The sequence below is a fragment of the Armigeres subalbatus genome, chromosome 3 (genome assembly GCF_024139115.2).
Source record: "Armigeres subalbatus isolate Guangzhou_Male chromosome 3, GZ_Asu_2, whole genome shotgun sequence".
Classification (NCBI taxonomy): domain Eukaryota; kingdom Metazoa; phylum Arthropoda; class Insecta; order Diptera; family Culicidae; genus Armigeres; species Armigeres subalbatus.
Genome location: NC_085141.1, coordinates 147,761,551 through 147,781,752, shown reverse-complemented (window position 1 = coordinate 147,781,752; position 20,202 = coordinate 147,761,551). Strand labels below are relative to the sequence as shown.

Genomic DNA, 20,202 nt, shown 5'->3' with positions numbered 1-20,202 from the left:
TTACCACCTGTCTAGCAGCGATCTGTTGTGGCGTCGGACCCAAAGAACCGCTCAAAAAGGACGATATTTGAGGCTGTAGTTGGATATGTGGATGGATACTTGCAGAGGAATTGGGACCAGTCATTCCACCCCCCAATATTCCGGCTTGTGCTACGTAATTCCGCTGACCACTAACCAAACCAGGATCTACCGAAATTGGAGGAGGAGGAAAACAAGGATCTGACTCGACGCGATTGGAATATTCAACGTTATTTGCATTTTCCGCTTCAAACCAAGACTCTGGCGGAGGTGGTAATGGAGGAGAACCTTCATCCGCTGGCCGATCCTGATTACGCCTGACGAACTGTTGCACTTCGTCGTGCAGGTTCCAATACTCTGTGACCGCTTCATTTCGTTGGCGATCCGATTCGTACTCGCGTTGCTGAGCTGCTTCTAACTGGGATTGCAGCTGCTGTGCGGTGCCCCGCAGACACTGAATTTCAGTCTCCAGTTCTGCTAGCTGAAGTTGCAGCGCCTCGCATTCCCTATTCCGTAGTGACAGCCGATTCCGCAAATCTGCTTCCGAAGTGCGTCTTCGCTCATGCTCCTCGACGAGTAGCTTCTCCAGGGATTTCACTTGGGCCTCCAGTTCTAATCGTCCATGGCCTTGCCTTGCAAGCTGAGCACTGAGCCGAATCACGTGCTTGTTTCAGCTCCTCAGCGTGCTGCCACTGTAGATTTTTAATCCGACTAACCAGGTCAAGTTCACGTTTCCGTCTTATGTCGATGTCCACCCGATGCTTTTCCACTAGCTCTCGAATAACTCGGTGTTCCGCTTCCGTTTGCCGTTGCAATTGTAGCGCATTTTGTTTCCGGAGCTCACCGGTTTCGATGCTCCACCGCTTGTAGCAATGGGTTCCAATTCGACTCGTTTTACTAATTGCACCGGTTGGCACAACCTCACCGACATTCAGCATATCTGTCAACGGCTGCAGATCAACTAGGGGCAAGCCCACCAGGTTCTTATCCTGATCCTGCTGAATCACCTCTCCACCGATGGCGCCATCAGCTGAAAGCTCGGATTCCTCATCGATAGTGATGCTGGCCACAGTCCTCGGGATCGACTTCACCTCTGATCCCGCACCAACCCTATCTTCTCCGATGGATGGTAGAACCGCAGATGCCGCTGTCTTCAGAGGTGTCGAAGAAGGATGCACTGCCTGCGGATTTTGCAGACTTGCTTCAAGTGGTTGATCGATGCTTATAGATGCAGAAGCAGACTCAGGTACTTCCACGATGGCCTGGGCAGCCGCTTCAGTCCGTCTTACCCACTCTTCGGTCCGCTTTGCGCTCCTCTGACTGCTCGTCAAACTACGCACACTGGTTCCTTCTTCATCCTGGCGGCTCAGCAGCTCATGTTTGCGAGCGATAAACTGCTTTCCTCGCTCTAGCTTTTCCCGAAGTTCCCTCTCGTTCAAAGCACGTTCCTTCTCAATCTGCTCACGGGTCAAATCCTCGAGCAACTTCTGTTCCTCTTCCAGACGTTGTAGCTCACGTTCCACTTTCGACTGACGGGCACTCGACGTGCTCGAAATACCGCTTGCCTGACTACGCGCTCGACGAGATTTAGCTAACGTACACACCGCACAAACGAAGTTATTCGAGCGCACCGTAGCCGCTTTCACACCGGCACAGGTCAAATGGTACCAATGATCACAGTTATCACACTGAACCATATACAGCTCAGAGTTATTCGGCCGATCGCAACCAGCACAATCGAACAACTCACCTCCGTTTCGATCTACGATTGATGGGACGAAAGAATCATCCGAAACCTCACTCGATGCCTTTTCGTCGTCGTTACCCGGTGCGAGGTTCGCATTCGCCTGCTGAGCCCTCGTCTGCGACCGGGTTTGGCGCACATTCGACAACGAATTCCTCATGTTCCGGTTGAAATCTTTAAGAAAATGTTGTGATAGTATCGGTTGGAGTTCTTCCAGCTATGATCAACGACCCAAAATTTAGGTGTAATCAGCTTAAAGCTAAAAAGAGCATTTATTTTAGGATAGGTTGGTTTACAAATTCGGTTTTACTTACATTTCAGTCTCCGTACTATACTTTTACTATTCACAACAAATGTAGATTGTTAGCTCAAATTTTAATCTGTAAGTAGTTCTTAAGTTTTAATCTAGGTTTAATATAGGATTCAATTCACTTTACTTGAAATAATAATAATAATTTTAAGCTACAACGATTTCTAATTCAATTAGATTCACTTTTAATTATCACCGTCTTGTTGTTGATCCTCCGTTTTGCCAATCATTTAGTTTGACACATTATCGCCGTCAAGCGATCTCATGCCCACGGATGGAGGCTCACGTCGATCACCATTAGAGCTGTTCAATACGAGGGGCTGTTGCGGCGAACAGTAGGAATTTAGTTAAATTAACTAATCTGTAAATGCACATACGCCAAAGGGTCCGTTACTAGCACACAAAGGGGGGTCCATAATAGGCATCAGGAACATGTGGGAATGGAACATATAAATCAAATGGGGGACCATTATACGTATGTAAACAAACCCGACGTTGCGTATTATGGACCCGGGGGTGGCCATAATAGGCCCGCTAGCTACATTATTTTAAAATGCTTTCTTTATTAGTAAAAATGAATGTTTTGGCTAGTTTTATGTACGAAACAAGATGCTGGTACCTGTTGCTTGTCATCTGGTGTAGCAGAACTACAATTTGTCAAAAGGCTCGGTCTAGCGGAGCAACTGAAGTAAATTTTAGTCGTTAAGGGGTCCATTACTAGCACTCACTCCCTAGGTGTCCGAAAAATAGGTGACATTTTTTTATGATTTTTATATTAAAAAAGGTGGTTTGGCCATAACTTCCGATCCCATAGTCCGACCTGGCCAATTTTCAATAGGAAGCAATGGGAAAGGATTTTGCGTCGAATGCACTTTGTTGCGAGCAAATCGGTTGAGGATAAGTGCCCGAAAAATGAGTGACATTTTTAACGCGATTTTTACGTATAACTTTGTATTTTGGCCATAACCATCGGTTGAGGATAAGTACCCGAAAAATGAGTGACATTTTTTACGCGATTTTTACGTATAAATTTGTATTTTGGCCATAACTTCCAATCCCATAGTTTGACCTGGCCAATTTTCAATAGGAAACAATGGGAAAGGATTCTGCGTCGAATGCAATTTGTTGCGAGCAAATCGGTTGAGGATAAGTGCCCGAAAAATGAGTGACATTTTTAACGCGATTTTTACGTATAACTTTGTATTTTGGCCATAACTTCCAATCCCATAGTTCGACCTGGCCAATTTTCAATAGGAAACAATGGGAAAGGATTCTGCGTCGAATGCAGTTTGTTGCGAGCAAATCGGTTGAGGATAAGTGCCCGAAAAATGAGTGACATTTTTTGCGTCGTTTTGTGCACACACACACACACACACACACACACACACACACACACACACACACACACACACACACACACACACACACACACACACACACACACACACACACACACACACACACACACACACACACACACACACAGGGGCAGCAGGGACTTTGTCCAAGGGCTTGACGACCCCTCCCCATGGCCACTGCGAGTTAGGAGGCCTGTCTAGAACGTGGTGGGGTTTGACAGTGGGCTCTGTTGATCCTCTATAAAAAGCTGCATGTGTTTGCAAGCAGGCCCTATCACAGCGACCGTGCGCCGCTCAAAGCACACAAGCCCAACAGGTGTGCCAACCGGCACATCAGGATTGATGCCAGTAAGATCCTGATTATGGTATACTGGTCACGGCAAACGACATTGGACGATTCTCGGTTTTTGGATAGGATTAGGCGTATATGGGCTGACAGTCGAGCTATTCTGTTTCCTGAGTAAAAAAGAGTGACATCGTTTTGAAATGGCAAGCAGGCTAATGGTTCGTCTGCCTCCGTCCCGGTAAACAACCTGGCAGGCCTCCGGTAACGCTCAACACTTGTCACCTATACCGGTGGGTAGTAGGTTCAGATGCACCATTGCTGATTTACGCCGATCCGGCTCTGAACACGGTGTTATAAGGCACCGGAGTCAACCCTTGCATGGACCTCACTGTTACAAAGGCACCCATGGGATCACAAGAGGCGACTATCTACAACAGGAAGAGATAACGGCCCGGAGGGGGGACCCTTTGTACATGGAACAAATTCTACAATCAACGAAGGAGCAGGCGGTGCGAATGTTTTCGCAAAGAGTGGGAGGCTGCAGCGATCTCCAGTGATGGCGCAGGCAGCAGTAGCAAGTACCAGCAGTATGGCCAAGGCTGCTGAGAACCAGGCAGGCCAACAGGAGCTAGGATCCGGAAATAGGGTGTCCACCCCAAAATCGGAAAGTAGTGCTATTCAGGAGGATCTACAATTTGGGAGGTCCAACCTGATGGAGGTGCGGAAGCGAGTCAACGAGCTCTATGACTTCGTGAAGGACAAGCACAATGTTCACACGAAGATCAAGCTTCTAGTGACGAGCATCAAGTCCGCCGTTAAATCTGCTGAGCACGAACAGAACGCGCTCAAAAGAAGAGCGGAAGCAGCTGAAAAAGCACTGAAAGATGCAGCGGAGCATACAACAGTCGAGGCACTGCAAACACCAATGAGCTCCCGAAATACTCGCACGGAGAAGCGAAGCAGGGACTCTCCAGGAGAGCAGGAAATCCCGAAGAAGCAGCGGAACGTGCAAGATAGTGCTAGCGTACTGAAGGAAGGCGTCAAGAACGGTGATTGGCAAACCGTGGAAAGTCAGCGAGAGAAGAGAAAGAAGCAGAAGGAGTACGTGGAAAAGAAGAAGGAGCAGAAGAAGAAAGAAAAACATCGCTCTTCTCGTGAGCGGGTCAAGGGGGACGCCTTGATAGTCGAAGTGAGCGACAAGACGACATACGCAGCGATATTACGGAAGGTGAGAGAAGACCCGGTGCTCAAGGACTTGGGTGAAAAAGTGGTGAGGACTAGGCGTACTCAGAAGGGCAAGAGCTCGGCCTTCCGGGAGCTCATTGCCAATTCCTTAGGTAGTGAAGGAAACGTAAGGGCTTTAACGCAGGAGGCCGTGGTCGAATGCAGAGACCTGGACGAGATCACCACGATAGACGAACTGAGGGATGCACTGATCTCACAATGCATGCTGGGCGAAGTTCAGATGACCATTCGGTTGAGGAAAGCGTACGGTGGTACACAAATAGCAGCGATACGACTACCGGTAGATGCCGCCAACAAAATGGTGGAGGTGGCCAAGGTGAAGGTCGGATGGTCTATGTGTCCGTTGAGACTCACCCTCGAATCACCAAACAGATGGAGCGATGCTTCAAATGTATGGCATTTGGACACCAGGCGCGAAACTGCAGTGGCCCAGACAGATCCGGTCTTTGTAGGAAATGTGGTGGAGAAGGACACGTTGCTAGGGACTGCACGAAGCAACCAAGATGCCTGCTCTGCAAACCGGAGGATGGAAACGACCACATGACGGGTGGCTTTCAATGCCCTGCCTACAAGAAGGCGATGGCGGGCCGAGATTAATGGAGATCATCCAGTTGAATCTCAACCATTGCGACACCGCACAGCAGCTGTTGTGGCAGTCGACAACAGAAGCAATGTGCGACGTGGCAATTATTGCTGAGCCGTACCGGATTCCTTCTGACAACGGCAACTGGGTGGCGGATGCTACGGGGATTGCGGCTATCCAAGTGATGGGCAGATTTCCTATCCAAGAGGTGGTAGACAGTTCAAGCGAGGGTTTCGTAATCGCCAAAATTAACGGGATCTTTGTGTGTAGCTGTTACGCACCCCAAGGTGGACTTTGGAGCAGTATAACCGGATGCTGGACTCACTCACGGAGAAGCTGATCGGCCGAAATCCAGTGATCATCGGAGGCGATTTCAATGCTTGGGCAGTGGATTGGGGAAGCAGACTGACTAACGCCAGAGGTTACAGGTTGCTGGAGGCGCGGGCTAAGCTGGAAGTAAGAGTGTGCAACGAAGGTACCGTTAGTACATTCCGCAGAGATGGCAGGAGTCCATCATCGATGTCACGTTCTGCAGTCCGTCGATGGCGAGGAACATGAACTGGAGAGTTTGTGAAGAATATACCCATAGCGATCACCAGGCGATCCGATATAGTGTTGGAACGCGAACGCCGACGGTACGACGGGAGACAAGGTCTAGTTGGCGAAGATGGAAGACGAAGGACTTCGATAAGGATCTTTTTATCGAAGCACTTCGAGTGAACAGCGACGCTACAAACCTTGACGCAGACCAACTGACGGAAACGCTAGCGAGGGCTTGCGATGCGACGATGCCGAGGAAATTGGAGCCAACGAATAGCCGACGGCCAAGTTACTGGTGGAACGAAAATCTTGCTAACCTTCGCGCTGCCTGTCTCAGAGCTAGGAGACACGTTCAGAGGGCACGGTCTGAAATGGTCAGAGAGGAGCGAAAGATAGTTTTCCGTGAAGCTAGAGCGGCATTCAAACGGGCGATCCAAATCAGCAAGTCTAACTGCTTCAAGGAGTTGTGCCAGGAAGCTGACGCTGATCCTTGGGGTAACGCTTATCGAGTTGTGACAAAGAAGATCAGGGGTCCAGCGACGCCAGCCGAAATGTGTCCAGACAAGCTGAAGATTATCGTGGACGGTCTTTTCCCGCAGCATGGTTCTACGACGTGGCCGCGTACGCCGTACGAAGATGAAGACCGAGTAACCGCTGCAGGTATGCAAGTCACCAATGACGAGCTACTATCAGTGGCGAAAGGTTTGAAGTTGAAAAAAGCTCCGGGTCCGGATGGAATTCCAAATGTGGCTCTAAAATCCGCGATTTTGGCGTTCCCGGATCTGTTCAGGATGGTGCTGCAGAAGTGTTTAGTAGACGGTAATTTTCCGGACACGTGGAAGATCCAGAAACTGGTGCTGCTGCCGAAACCAGGAAAACCGCCGGGGAATCCAGCATCGTATAGGCCCATATGTCTGCTGGACACACTGGGGAAGCTTCTGGAAAGGGTTATCCTTAATAGGCTTACACAGTTCACGGAGGGTGAGACTGGCTTATCGGATAAACAGTTCGGATTCCGCAAAGGCAGATCGACTGTGGATGCAATCAGGACAGTCATTGAAGATGCAGAGAGGGCGTCCAAGAAGAAGAGGAGCGGCAATCGGTTCTGCGCGGTAGTGACGATTGACGTCAAAACGCGTTCAATAGTGCCAGCTGGGAGGCCATCGCCGCAGCGCTGCATGGAATGCGAATCCCCGACTTCCTGTGTAAGATCCTTAGGAGCTACTTCCTGAACCGGATTCTGGTTTACGACACGAACTCGGGGCAGAAGTCGATCAAGGTTACGGCGGGCGTTCCACAAGGGTCCATACTAGGCCCGACGTTATGGAATGTGATGTACAACGGGGTGCTGATGCTGAAGTTGCCCAAAGGTGTAAAGATTTACGGATTCGCGGATGATGTCGTCCTAACGATAACCGGTGAGTCACTGGAGGAGGTGGAAATGCTGGTGGCGGAAGCGACCGACGCAGTAGAAACCTGGATGAATGGAGTCAAGCTGCAGCTGGCTCATCACAAAACGGAAGTGATGCTGGTCAGCAACTGCAAAGTAATCCAGCGGATGCAGATTACCATTGAGGGCACGACATCCCGTCGGTGCGGACTCTGAGACATCTAGGTGTGATGATTGATGACCGGTTGAACTTCAACACCCACGTGGACTATTCCTGTGAAAAGGCGGCTCAAATGATCAGTGCGTTAGCAAGGATCATGCCGAACGTCGGCGGTCCGAAAGGCAGCAGTAGGCGTCTTCTTGCGTCAGTATCATCCTCGATACTAAGGTACGGAGTTCCAGCCTGGGAGCTGCGCTCAAGACGAAACGTAACCGGAGTAAGCTTTATAGCGTGTTTCGTCTAATGGCCACTCGAGTCGCAAGTGCATACCGAACCATTTCGTCGGAAGCAGTTTGCGTTATCGCAGGGATGATTCCAATCTGTATAACTATAGCAGAGGATATCGAGTGCTACCAACGGAGGGATACCAGAAATGTGAGGAAGGCGGTGAGACTGGCCTCTATGGTGAAGTGGCAACAGGAGTGGGACAATGCGGATAATGGAAAGTGGACCCATCGACACCCTAGGTGTCGACGTGGGTGAAGAGGGAGCATGGTGAGGTGAACTTTCACCTAACTCAGTTCCTATCCGGACACGGCCGCTTCCGCCAATATCTGCACCGGTGTAGCCATGCGTCATCGCCATTCTGCCTGGCATGTATCAACGGAGAGGAGCACTTCAGAGCACGTGGTATTCGATTGCCCGAGGTGTGCGGAGGCACGTAGGAGAATGCCTGCCATAAGGGCGGACAACATCGCAGAGCGAATGTGTCGCGATGAAGGTACGTGGCATGCGGTAACCAGAGTCGTGACACAAATAATGTCAGAGCTGCAGCGTCGATGGAGAAGGGACCAGCAAGTAAGCGTCGGTTTGGAGCAAAATCCAGCACAGTGAGCAGTGTTGGGTCTCGAGTCGTCGGGGCGCCAGCGAACCGGATTTCTTCGGCCAACCGGAATCGTCGGACCGACCTCGGCACTCGAACCGTCAACCTGCTGAAGAAAGAAGAAAGAAGAAGGAAGTGCTTCGGGTATGTATGGCACCGCCAGTGCGGACGTTATCCACCACCGGAACTGTCGGACCACCTCTGCAACCCGAAGACGAATTCGGCGCAATGCGCGAAAGCGTCCCCTGCGATAGCCGCCGGTAGTCGGGGCACCATCAGTGCGGAAGTTTCCTTCACCGGAACTGGTGGACCACCCTCGACGCCGGGGGAAGTCAGGAGGATTCGAGTGAGGAAGTTTGCGGCACAACCGCCGAGGGATCGAGACGTAGCAGTGGATCTCAGCAAGCCAGTCGGCGAACTAGCCTAAGCTAGGGGCCGGAATTTTAGAAGAAGTGCATGAGCACAGCCCCCCCCGAAGTAGTCGCAGCCTCCAGTCGTCCCGGGGGGATCGAGGCAAGGAGGATAAGGGACCCGGTTTATCCGGGAGGCACATTTTAGCAGGTCGGGAGGAGCCCATCCCTGTTCGCCTTCGAGCATAGTGTGGATGCTCGAGGTGTCTGTCGCGCAGATTTTGATGGCCTTTAACCCTTGCAAAAAAAAAAAAAACACGCACACACATACACAGACATCACCTCAATTCGTCGAACTGAGTCGATTGGTATAACACTATGGGTCTCCGGGCCTTCTATAAAAGTTTGTTTTGGAGCGATCATATAGCCTTTACCGTATACTTAGTATACGAGAAAGGCAAAAGGTGGTTTGGCCATAACTTCCGATCCCATAGTCCGACCTGGCCAATTTTCAATAGGAAGCAATGGGAAAGGATTTTGCGTCGAATGCAATTTGTTTGCGAGCAAATCAGTTAAGGATAAGTGCCCGAAAAATGAGTGACATTTGTTACGCGATTTTTCCGTATAAATTTGTATTTTGGCCATAACTTCCGATCCCATAGTCCGACCTGGCCAATTTTCAATAGGAAACAATGGGAAAGGATTCTGCGTCGAATGCAATCTGTTGCGAGCAAATCGGTTGAGGATAAGTGCCCGAAAAATGAGTGACATTTTTTACGCGATTTTTACGTATAAATTTGTATTTTGGCCATAATTTCCAATTCCATAGTTCGACCTGGCCAATTTTCAATAGGAAGCAATGGGAAAGGATTCAATTTGCAATTTGTTGCGAGCAAATCGGTTGAGGATAAGTCCCCGAAAAATGAGTGACATTTTTACGCGATTTTACGTATAAATTTGTATTTTGGCCATAACTTCCTATCCCATAGTCCGACCTGGCCAATTTTCAATAGGAAACAATGGGAAAAGATTCTGCGTCGAATGCAATCTGTTGCGAGCAAATCGGTTAAGGATAAGAACCCGAAAAATGAGTGACATTTTTTACGCAATTTTTACGTATAAATTTGTATGTTGGCCATTACTTCTGATCCCATAGTCTGATGTGGCTAATTTTCAATAGGAAACAATGGGAAAGGATTCTGCGTCGAATGCAATTTGTTGCGAGCAAATCGGTGGAGGATAAGTGCCCGAAAAATGAGTGACATTTTTTACGCGATTTTTACGTATAAATTTGTATTTTGGCCATAACTTCCAATCCCATAGTTCGACCTGGCCAATTTTCAATAGGAAACAATGGGAAAGGATTCTGCGTTGAATGCAATTTGTTGCGAGCAAATCGGTTGAGGATAAGTGCCCGAAAAATGAGTGACATTTTTAACGCGATTTTTACGTATAACTTTGTATTTTGGCCATAACTTCCAATCCCATAGTTCGACCTGGCCAATTTTCAATAGGAAACAATGGGAAAGGATTCTGCGTCGAATGCAGTTTGTTGCGCGGTTGAGGATAAGTGCCCGAAAATGAGTGACATTTTTTGCGTCGTTTTGTGCGCACACACACACACAGACATCACCTCAATTCGTCGAACTGAGTCGATTGGTATATAACACTATGGGTCTCCGGGCCTTCTATAAAAGTTTGTTTTTGAGCGATCATATAGCCTTTACCGTATACTTAGTATACGAGAAAGGCAAAAACATATTATTATGAGCGGTACAATACATAAGTATTAGATTGCGGCGTATCAAATCTTGTGATCAACATGTTTTGTTCAAGATGGTACTTTATGTGTCAGATATCCATGTTTTTCATCCAGTAGTCCAATTTTCATACTTGAGAAAAAGCAAGCAAAAATCTACACACTTAATTTTTTTACCGGGATCTCAGCAAAATGTTGAACTTTTACCGAAATTTGCACAGCCGTGCCCCAGCAAACATGTTTTTTGCCGAGATTTCTGTCAAAATTGCTGAAAATCATATTTAAAAATAAAAAAATATATATTTTGCCAAAAATCAGCTAACAAACGTTATTTTTGCTGAAATGTCAGTTTTTTATTTTGCTGGCGCCCGGCTGTGCGGATTTTTGCCGAGCTGCAGAAATAAAAACTAAGTGTGTAGGATCCTAGACAAAAACTATAAATTTGACATTCAAGGTACCGACAGTTGATTCAAAAGTATTAGATTGTTAATGTCGTTCCTGTTCGCGTGACTAACATCTAGGTTACTTCGACCTGACAGCCAAAGTACCGGTACTACAAGTGTCAAATCGATGTTGGTAATGAAATCAAATATGCACTACAACATGATGCATAAATTATGGCCGATTGAAGCTGGTTGAAGCATAATTTGGCAAACTAATTTAAATGACTACAGCGCCACTAGCGTTCTAGTACTTATGCTTCTACTGTACCGACCGAGCCCTTTATGTAAAATCAGTGTTACTATGGTTGAATTATGTTGATCACAAATACTGTATGGGCTAACAGCGCCATTGGCGTTCAAATTATTATGCTTGTGCTGTCGATTGACACCAACAAACGCTCTGAAGCTGTCAACAGCTATCCTGGTTGTATGACCATCGCATTTTTTTTCGAGCTGATAAAATCACCTAGCATTGGGATAGAAAGGGGAAAGGCTACCGACCACAAAACCACACAATGCGTCTGAGCGGTAACCATAATAATTATTTTATATATAACGAATGAATCATAACGCTACAAGCAATGGCCATGCAGATTGAAAAATCTTTTGAAATTCTCACTAGACAAATTTCCAAATTTAAAAATTATTGCTTGAGGCGTCTAATCAAACCTGCTTTTGATGAGAATTATTTTTACTTAGCATAGTGTAACATTCCGCAACTTCTTTTTTAATAATCGCGCTCAGGATCATAAGGGCGTAGCTGCGTTGATTGATTTCTCTTCGTTGATGTTTACTTTTTATCAGTGCACGAAATTCTTGGAGCTTGCCATAGATTGTATGGTTTGGGGTTATAAAGGATTGGTGTGATAAATAATGTTCTCATACTGAAAAGCTAAAGAAGTTTATAGGCTAACGAAAGATATAAGTTGTGGTGAATTATTGATTTAGTGTTCTCTGTTTAAATATAAGCTAAATAAACGAGTGAATGTGGCTAATGCAGTGTATAACTTTTTTGTATGAATATCATTAAGATACTGATTTGGCAAAAGTATTAAAAATATACATTTTTTAGTAAGAAGAAAGTACCCAAAAGTTCTAAAGAATTCACATTCTGTTCTCTATGCTTCTACTTCAAAGTTTTTTATTATTTGAGCAAACCCCTATGCATGATATGATACACAGGAACTTTTGTTCCAGAATGTAAATATTTTAAAACATGATGAAAATAAGTGGCAGTGTACCAAAAAGAAGCTTTAGTAAAACTGAATTCGTGCATCAAACGTATGACAACAAGAAGTCTGAAATAGCGTACCTTTGAGCTTTTACTTCAGAACGTCAGTGAAAAGGAGGATAAAAATATAATTCCAGCCTGCATTAATTACGAAATACAAAATCTCTGCCGTGGAAAAACTAACACTTGACTCGGCCAGCAGCGTAGATGCGGTCGAATACAATTCTGCTTCCATATCTGACGAGGAAACCAAACCAAGCTGCGGCTCAGCTTTGAAAGCTTCTCATTTGCATTGTAATGCACACAGAGTGAAAGTGCTTCCAGGTCGACGTCATCCGACTGCAGTGCAGATACGGGTGGTGTTTTTTTTTGCAAAAGCTACTTATGGAGGCGCATGGCAGTTCACGAGCAAACTCCTGAACGGCTATGGTTTGATTAATTTCGGATTTCGGTTTCGGACAAACTTAAATTCTACATAATCATAATAGGAGAAATAAGTTAACAAGCAAATAACAACAAATGTTTATGGCTAGTTTTTTCATCAACTCTGGCTCATGAAAATTGTTATTCCATGGTTCACATTCTAGTTGTTTGTAAGCTAATATGTACTGTCCACTTCTAACAACATACAGTGTGTTAAAAATATTGTTGAAAGACCACTAGGTTCGTACAAGTGGACTGAATCCAATTACGGTAAATTCACTCACTTCCGACACCAGTGTGAGTCATGGCTCATGCAATACCCATGGTTAGTGGAAGCAAAATGAACGTGCATCATAAAGTAGAATTATGATAAATATATCGGCGGTTTCGCGCAGTATTGAGAAAAATCATCAAACCATTTTTGACATGATTATGATAAGTAAACAGATACGTATGCGTATTTTTAAATACTATAAAATTTTACCTGACCCAGGTTTAAGTTTTGCGATACATCAATTAACTTATATTATGGAATTCTTAATAATGGAGAATGCGTAGATAATATATATTTGTATATACCTATTCCAAAAAAGTTTCATAAAGCAATAGCTCAAACGCTTTCTGTGTATTTTTAAATACTATGAAGAAAACAATACTATAGGTACATCAGAGATACTTTCAATGTTTCTATTTATGCAGAACTATTTTAACATATTTGGTATTGTATAGGTAATACAATTACATATATTTTTTAAATTACTCGTCCACCCTTCTCGAATTTTTTTACAATAAACAATTTTTTTTAGAATGAATTTTCAAAACATTTTTTAAGTTCGAGAACTAGTCATATTTTATAACAATGTTTGTAATATTTCTTTTGGAGAAAAATCACGGGACGTATACTATTCGGTCGCATCCAACATCACTCCACGAAGCACCATCACCGCGTGTAAACTAACCATTTTTGTTGTTTTTTCTCGCTCGATTTCCATTTTATCACCCCCAGCTGGTTGCCGTGCAGCATGTGGACGTCTGCATGTTCAGCAACGGGAAGTTCAAAAACATTGTCGCCGAGGTGGACGTCAGTAAACACATCGGTCCGGGAGACACCCTGCATGCGTCCTATTCACTGCTTCCGGTTAGAGGTGAGTCTCTTCGTGTTGATGTCGGACGATCGGCGATTTTTTATTTCAGTTTGCATAAATACCTGCATACATTGTTTGGCGAACTACCGTCGGTAGTGGACGGTAACCTATAAAGCAGAGAGCAATAAATGTCAGCAGTCAGCACTCTTCAGTTGATGACGGTGTGGTGCGTTTGATCGACTAACGAAGAGATGGAATTAGTTTTCAACCATTTAGAATTGATGTTGCGTCGAGTGTCCAAGACTGTCTATGAAGGGTTTCATTTTTATTTCCTTCAATAATGGTCTACTAAAAGATCAAGAAACATGTTCTAACGTCCACATATCTAGATTGGATCTTCAAACATTCCAAACAGTTCTCTAGCACTCCGGTTTGGCACTGACTTGCTTGAAGAATCCCACGAAATACAACGAATCGGGAACGGATGGACATATAATATATGAACGCCGCGGCTACAATGCGGAACATTGGATGGCTACCAGGTGGTAAGCTGATTCAAGACTACTCGCAACAGCTGGAAATGGTACTTCCGACGGAAGACATTCTAATCTTCTTCAACGGCTCTACATTCCAATTGGAGCTTGGCATGCTTTTGACGTGCGACTAAGTCTGTGTTTTACGATTGCATAAATATGATAGATTTTAAACGTTAATATCCCAACCGTTTCTCGATGGATTTCCATTTTGGACCATTCGATCAAGGAAGAGCCAACGCTGTACAGTCTTCTTAACGCCTTTGTAGCTGAGCTTAGCTTAGCTTGATTGACTGTACACATCGTAGTTGCTAGTCGCGATTGGCCGAAAAACAACAAATATGCACAGCTCACCAATAGAAATAGGCCTTCCACGAAGCCTGCGGTCTCTTCCGGGTTCTCTACTAAATATTATCTTCACTTGACGTTCTTCCAGCATACAAACAATGTGACCAGCCCACCGTAGTCTGCCGTGTTGAATAAGCTTAATAATATCCAGCCCTTTATACACCTGGTACAAATCGTGATTCATGCGGCGCCGCCAGATACCGTTCTCCTGTTTACCGCCGAGTATTGTTCGCAGCACCTTAAGCTCAAAAATTTCGAAAGCTCTCCGATCAGCCTCCTTTGAGGTCCATGTTTCATGGCCGTATAAAGCCACCGGAAGAATCAGAGTAGTATACAGCGCGAGTTTTGTTTTCGTTTGCAGACTACGGGACTTAAGCTGGTTACGAAGTCCGTAATAAGCCCTATTTGCAGCTGCAAAACGCCTTTCACCTCGCGGGTAACATCATTATCGCACGTCACTAATGTTCCAAGATACACAAATTCTTCTATCACTTCAAACTTTTCACCATCAAGCACCATTTCGCTAACACCACCACTAATGAACCCACGTTGATTGCCAGCGACCATATACTTCGTTTTGCTGGAATTGATCGTGAGTCCAATCCTCGCTGTCTCCGTCTTAAAAGGCACAAAAGCCTCTTCCACGGCACGGCGATCAATCCCGATAATATCGATATCGTCCGCAAATCCCAGGAGCATATACGGTTTTGTGATAATGGTACCGCTTCTTTGCACACCAGCTCTCCTAATCGCTCCCTCGAGCGCTATATTGAACAGTAGATTCGAGAGTGCATCACCCTGCTTTAATCCATCTAGGGTAACAAATGACGTCGATATTTCATCCGCAACCCTTACACTTGATTTCGATCCGTCCAACGTTATACGAATCAGCCGCATCAGTTTCGCCGGAAAACCATGTTCAATCATAATTTGCCATAATTCATTCCGTTTCACTGAATCGTACGCCGCCATGAAATCAATAAACAGATGATGTGTCTGCAAGTTGTACTCCCGGAATTTATATAGGATCTGTCTCAGGGTAAACATTTGATCCGTCGTTGATCGGCCCTCACGAAAACCTGCTTGGTATTCGCCGACGAAGGACTCTTCAAGCGGTCTCGAAGAGTCCGACGAAGGACCCTTCAAGCGGACAGAATACGGGACATAATTTTGTACGCCAAATTAAGGAGGGTTATTCCTCGGTAATTGGCGCACTCCAGTCTGACATCTACCATTTTTCGCAGTTTGGAAGCCGAAGAATTGAAAGTGTGGAATTGATACACCGTGTTTTTACCTTTATCGTATATTTTAATTTCACCTTGCTTACAATAGAAAGGTAAATGTAATGAAGTGAATAAAAATATACCATTACCCTTATATTGTACATTGTTCTTTTACAGTTCGTATCAACAAGTTGACGCTTCCGTTGCCGGTGATCTTCATGCTTTTTCAGCCGGCTTCCTGATGACCACCGGCATGATGCTTTTCTATTGTGTAATTCATCACAGACGTATGGAACGGACGATGAAATTATACTTACGATTTCCTTCAAGACTAACATGCAAAAAGTAAATGTTCTATGTCGCCGCTCGCAATACTCATGCAAAGGAAAACGTGTTTACTGTTCTTTCCGAATCTTTCAATAGATATACTCAATTGTTAATTGAAAGAAAATGCATACCATATTGCTGTGAATAAAAATATGTATTTAATAACCAATTGTGTTTTCTTCTGTTTTCTGCAATAAAACAAGAAAAATGAAAATCAAATCCTGCCACGTGTTTAGTAAAATTACAGTTTTTCGGTAACGTACTACCGAAAAGTCAGCAAAGACAACTTACCGAAATTTCGGTAAATTTGACAACTGTGACCTTCGGCATGGGTCGCCTGACACCTTGGGATTCGGGGTTAGGGGCTTGTATGCTTTAAGCGGCACACGGTCGCTTGATAGGGTTTGCTTGCGGATATGTGGTTTTTGGGAGGGAATTAACAGCGCCCCCTGTTAACCCCACCACCTCCTAGGCAGAACCCCCTGACTCACAGACTGCTGGGGAGGGGTCGTCAAGCCCTTGGACATGGTCCCTGCTGCCCCCATGGCCATCCCTCTGGGAGCAGCGAAGTTTACTAGCCGTAGGCCGTTGTCGTTGGTAGCGGAGTGAAGGCTCTCCCTACCGATTATGGGACGGAAAAAGTCCTCTCTACCAACCTGAGCGTTAGCGTCTCCGATAACAATTTTCACGTCATGCTTTGAGCATTCTCCATAGGCTTTATCAAGACATTCATAAAACGTGTCCTTCACGTCGTCGGATTTATCGTTTGTCGGTGCGTAAACGTTGATTAGGCTGTAATTGAAGAATTTGCCCCGTATCCTCAACACACAGATTCGTTCGCTAATGGGTTTCCGCCGCATCACTCGCTTCATCTGCTTGCCCATCACTACGAAACCAACTTCTTGCTCTGCTTTTCCGCCGCCGCTGTGATAGATGTTGTACTTGAATGCAGTGTTGGTCGTGGGGTCCACGGCTTTAAATTCACGTTCTCCGGATCTAGGCCATCAGACTTCTTGAATAGCGGCCACGTTTACTCCAACCTTCTGCAGTTCACGAGCCAGAAGGCTCACTCGTCCAGGTTCATTTAGGGTCCTGACATTCCAGGTACCGAGTTTCCAATCATTATCCTTATTGCGTTGCCGGGTCGGTTGCCAAAAATAACGTTCTCTTTTTCTTCTATCTCCATTTTTCGTGGTATTTGAGAGGCTTCAATAAGCTACCTTACCGGGGTCGCGTTACCTACATCGCGCTGGTGGGGCTGCCACCTTAGGTATACCTGACGCGATACAGCATTTCGTTGATCAACCGCTGGGTAACAGGCAGACGCTGTTTGAGCCGCACCTCCTGGTGAACAGACACTCGAGGCGTACCTTCTCACTCTAGCTGATGTCAGAAGGACAACAGTACCCAGGCTGCACTACCAGCTAAGTACACAACCCTTAGCTGGCGGTCGTTTGTCATCGGACGACCCGTGGAAGCGTGAGATAGGGACTTGTAGGGACCAGAGCTCTGTTGGGCGCTCCTTCCTTGATGTCAACCCATCAGCCCAGTCAGATCATACAATTTAGAAATCTACAGCAAAATGAGATCAAAATATGTAATCAATCATGATGATTGATATTTGAAAATATGTAATATGTAATATGTAATATGTACTGCAGTTAAAATTAGAATATTCACAAGTTGGTTTTGCAATGTGCTTTTGTAATCAAATTTGCCAATACTAATTAGACATACGATTCTCTGTACTATTCCAGGAACAACCAAAAACTGGATTGCCGTGGAGGGTGCGCTATTCAGTAGCAGCTTCAACGATCCCAGTGCAGCGGCCTACAACTCCAAGCTGGCAACCAGTGCGCCCCGCGGGATTCTATCAATGCTCTCCGCATCGGAGGAAAAGAACGTTTTCGCCATATATGTGTCCTATTACGTTAAGGTTAAACTAGTACTCAGCAGTATGGGAGGAGAGGTTTCACTTAAGCTACCGTTCGTCCTGGGCAATGTGGAAATTTCCGATCCCAGCGCTAATCCGACTACCCTCAGCGGTCTCAAGAAGCTCCGGGAGCTTAGCAGGAAATCCAGCTGCATCGCCAGTAATGGCGGTAGTAGTATGGACATTGTACCACGATCACCGGTAACCAAAGATTATAGCACTCCAGAGTTTGATGACGATCACGATACCACCGATCGCATCAATAGAATTGCTGAACTCAACAATCAGAACAAACGAATGCCAGGTCGGTCAATATCAGCTGCCTCTCCGACGCGATTACCAGTTAAGGATAACGGAACCAACAACCGGAGGGAACTTTTTAAAAATTCTAAATTTAACGATAACCTCAACAGTACAATCGATGTGATCACCGAAGACTTTCAAACAATCACGGCTAATATCAGCAATCTGGTCAAGTCGGACTCGAGCAAATCGAATCTCAACGAATCGGGTTTGGCCTGCCAGCAAGAGATTAGCGTCGAGGCTCAGATCCACTGTCCTCTGGCAACGGACGACGGCCTTACGCAGAATTGATTTAAGCATACCAAAGAACGATTACCAAGTAGTGAAATATTGTTATAGGGCTATCCATGAAGCTATTTTCCATCAAAAGAGCTGTCACTCATATAACAATCTGTCGAAGACCTCATGAATCATAGCGACCATGGCACCTCCAGGATCGATCTGAGATCAATGAAATATCTCAAAATGAAATACACTCTGGCAAAACCTCTCGTATTTTTCAATCCATATACTGTAGCGCCATTGTTGCGAAGCGGAGAATGTTTAATTATTTGCATTAAATAATCATACGAGGACATATACTCCAACGAGATACTGAACTTTCAAAAAATAAAAACTTTTAGTTGATCGGCAGCTGTTTCATGAATAGCCTTTTAGCAGTTGTATGTAATGCACCTTCCCTAAGTTAATCATAAGATTAGATCTATAATCTGTAATTTTGACCTTTTACCGATTCTCAACCTGCTGGATAGCGTTGAATGTTTATACAAGAAAAGGAAACTAAACGGTAAAGTAAGTTTTACCAAGTATTATTTTTACGAACTGTAAAAAAACTGATAGTCATAATATAGAAGGAAACAAATGATCACTTTTATATACAGTCGCACTCTATTTGTGATGTAAAAGAAGAATTAAAATTTTCATATGTGTCTGCAAGTCTGTTTCGTTAATGAACTTAGTTGGGTAAGTAAAAATGAGAAAGTCCATTTCCGCACATACCGTAATGTCTTGAGTGATATTTCATTCATTTATTTAGTTTACATCTAAACAGATAACACTGAATCAACAATTTTACGCCACAATACACGGTTCGAGGCCGTATCTCTCCATCCTCGGATACGCCCCACGCTCGCCAAGTCGTTTTGCACCTGGTCTGCCCATCTCGCTCGCTGCGCTCCACGCCGTCTCGTACCTGCCGGATCGGAAGCGAACACCATCTTTGCAGGGTTGCTGTCCGGCATTCTTGCAACATGTCCTGCCCATCGTACCCTTCCGGCTTTAGCTACCTTCTGGATACTGGGTTCGCCGTAGAGTTGGGCGAGCTCATGGTTCATTCTTCGCCGCCACACACCGTCTTCTTGCACACCGCCAAAGATGGTCCTAAGCACCCGTCTCTCGAAAACTCCGAGTGCTTGCAAGTCTTTCCGATCATTGTCCATTTCATGTTCGTAGAGCACGTAGAGGACGTTCGTTTCATTTCCGTAGAGGACAACCGGTCTTATTAGCGTCTTGTACATAACACATTTGGTGCGGTGGCGAATCTTTTTCGACCGCAGTTTCTTCTGGAGCCCGTAGTAGGCCCGACTTCCACAGATGATGCGCCTTCGAATTTCACGACTGACATTGTTATCAGCCGTTAGCAAGGATCCGAGGTAGACGAATTCCTCGACCACCTCGAAGGTATTCCCGTCTATCGTAACACTGCTTCCCAGGCGGGCTCTGTCGCG

At 45.5% G+C, this 20,202-nt stretch overlaps 1 protein-coding gene across 1 annotated transcript in view; it reads left to right on the top strand.

Annotated features, from left to right (window-relative positions):
* The window catches only part of LOC134228160 (beta-arrestin-2-like), a 50,260-nt gene extending 30,871 nt beyond the window's left edge, over positions 1-19,389 (top strand). The window contains exons 3-4 of the mRNA XM_062709944.1: positions 13,730-13,868; positions 17,997-19,389. Coding sequence (XP_062565928.1) covers positions 13,730-13,868; positions 17,997-18,766 — 909 coding nt within the window. The 3' untranslated portion in view covers positions 18,767-19,389. The remainder of the gene's footprint in view (positions 1-13,729; positions 13,869-17,996) is intronic.
* The last annotated feature ends 813 nt before the right edge of the window (positions 19,390-20,202 follow it).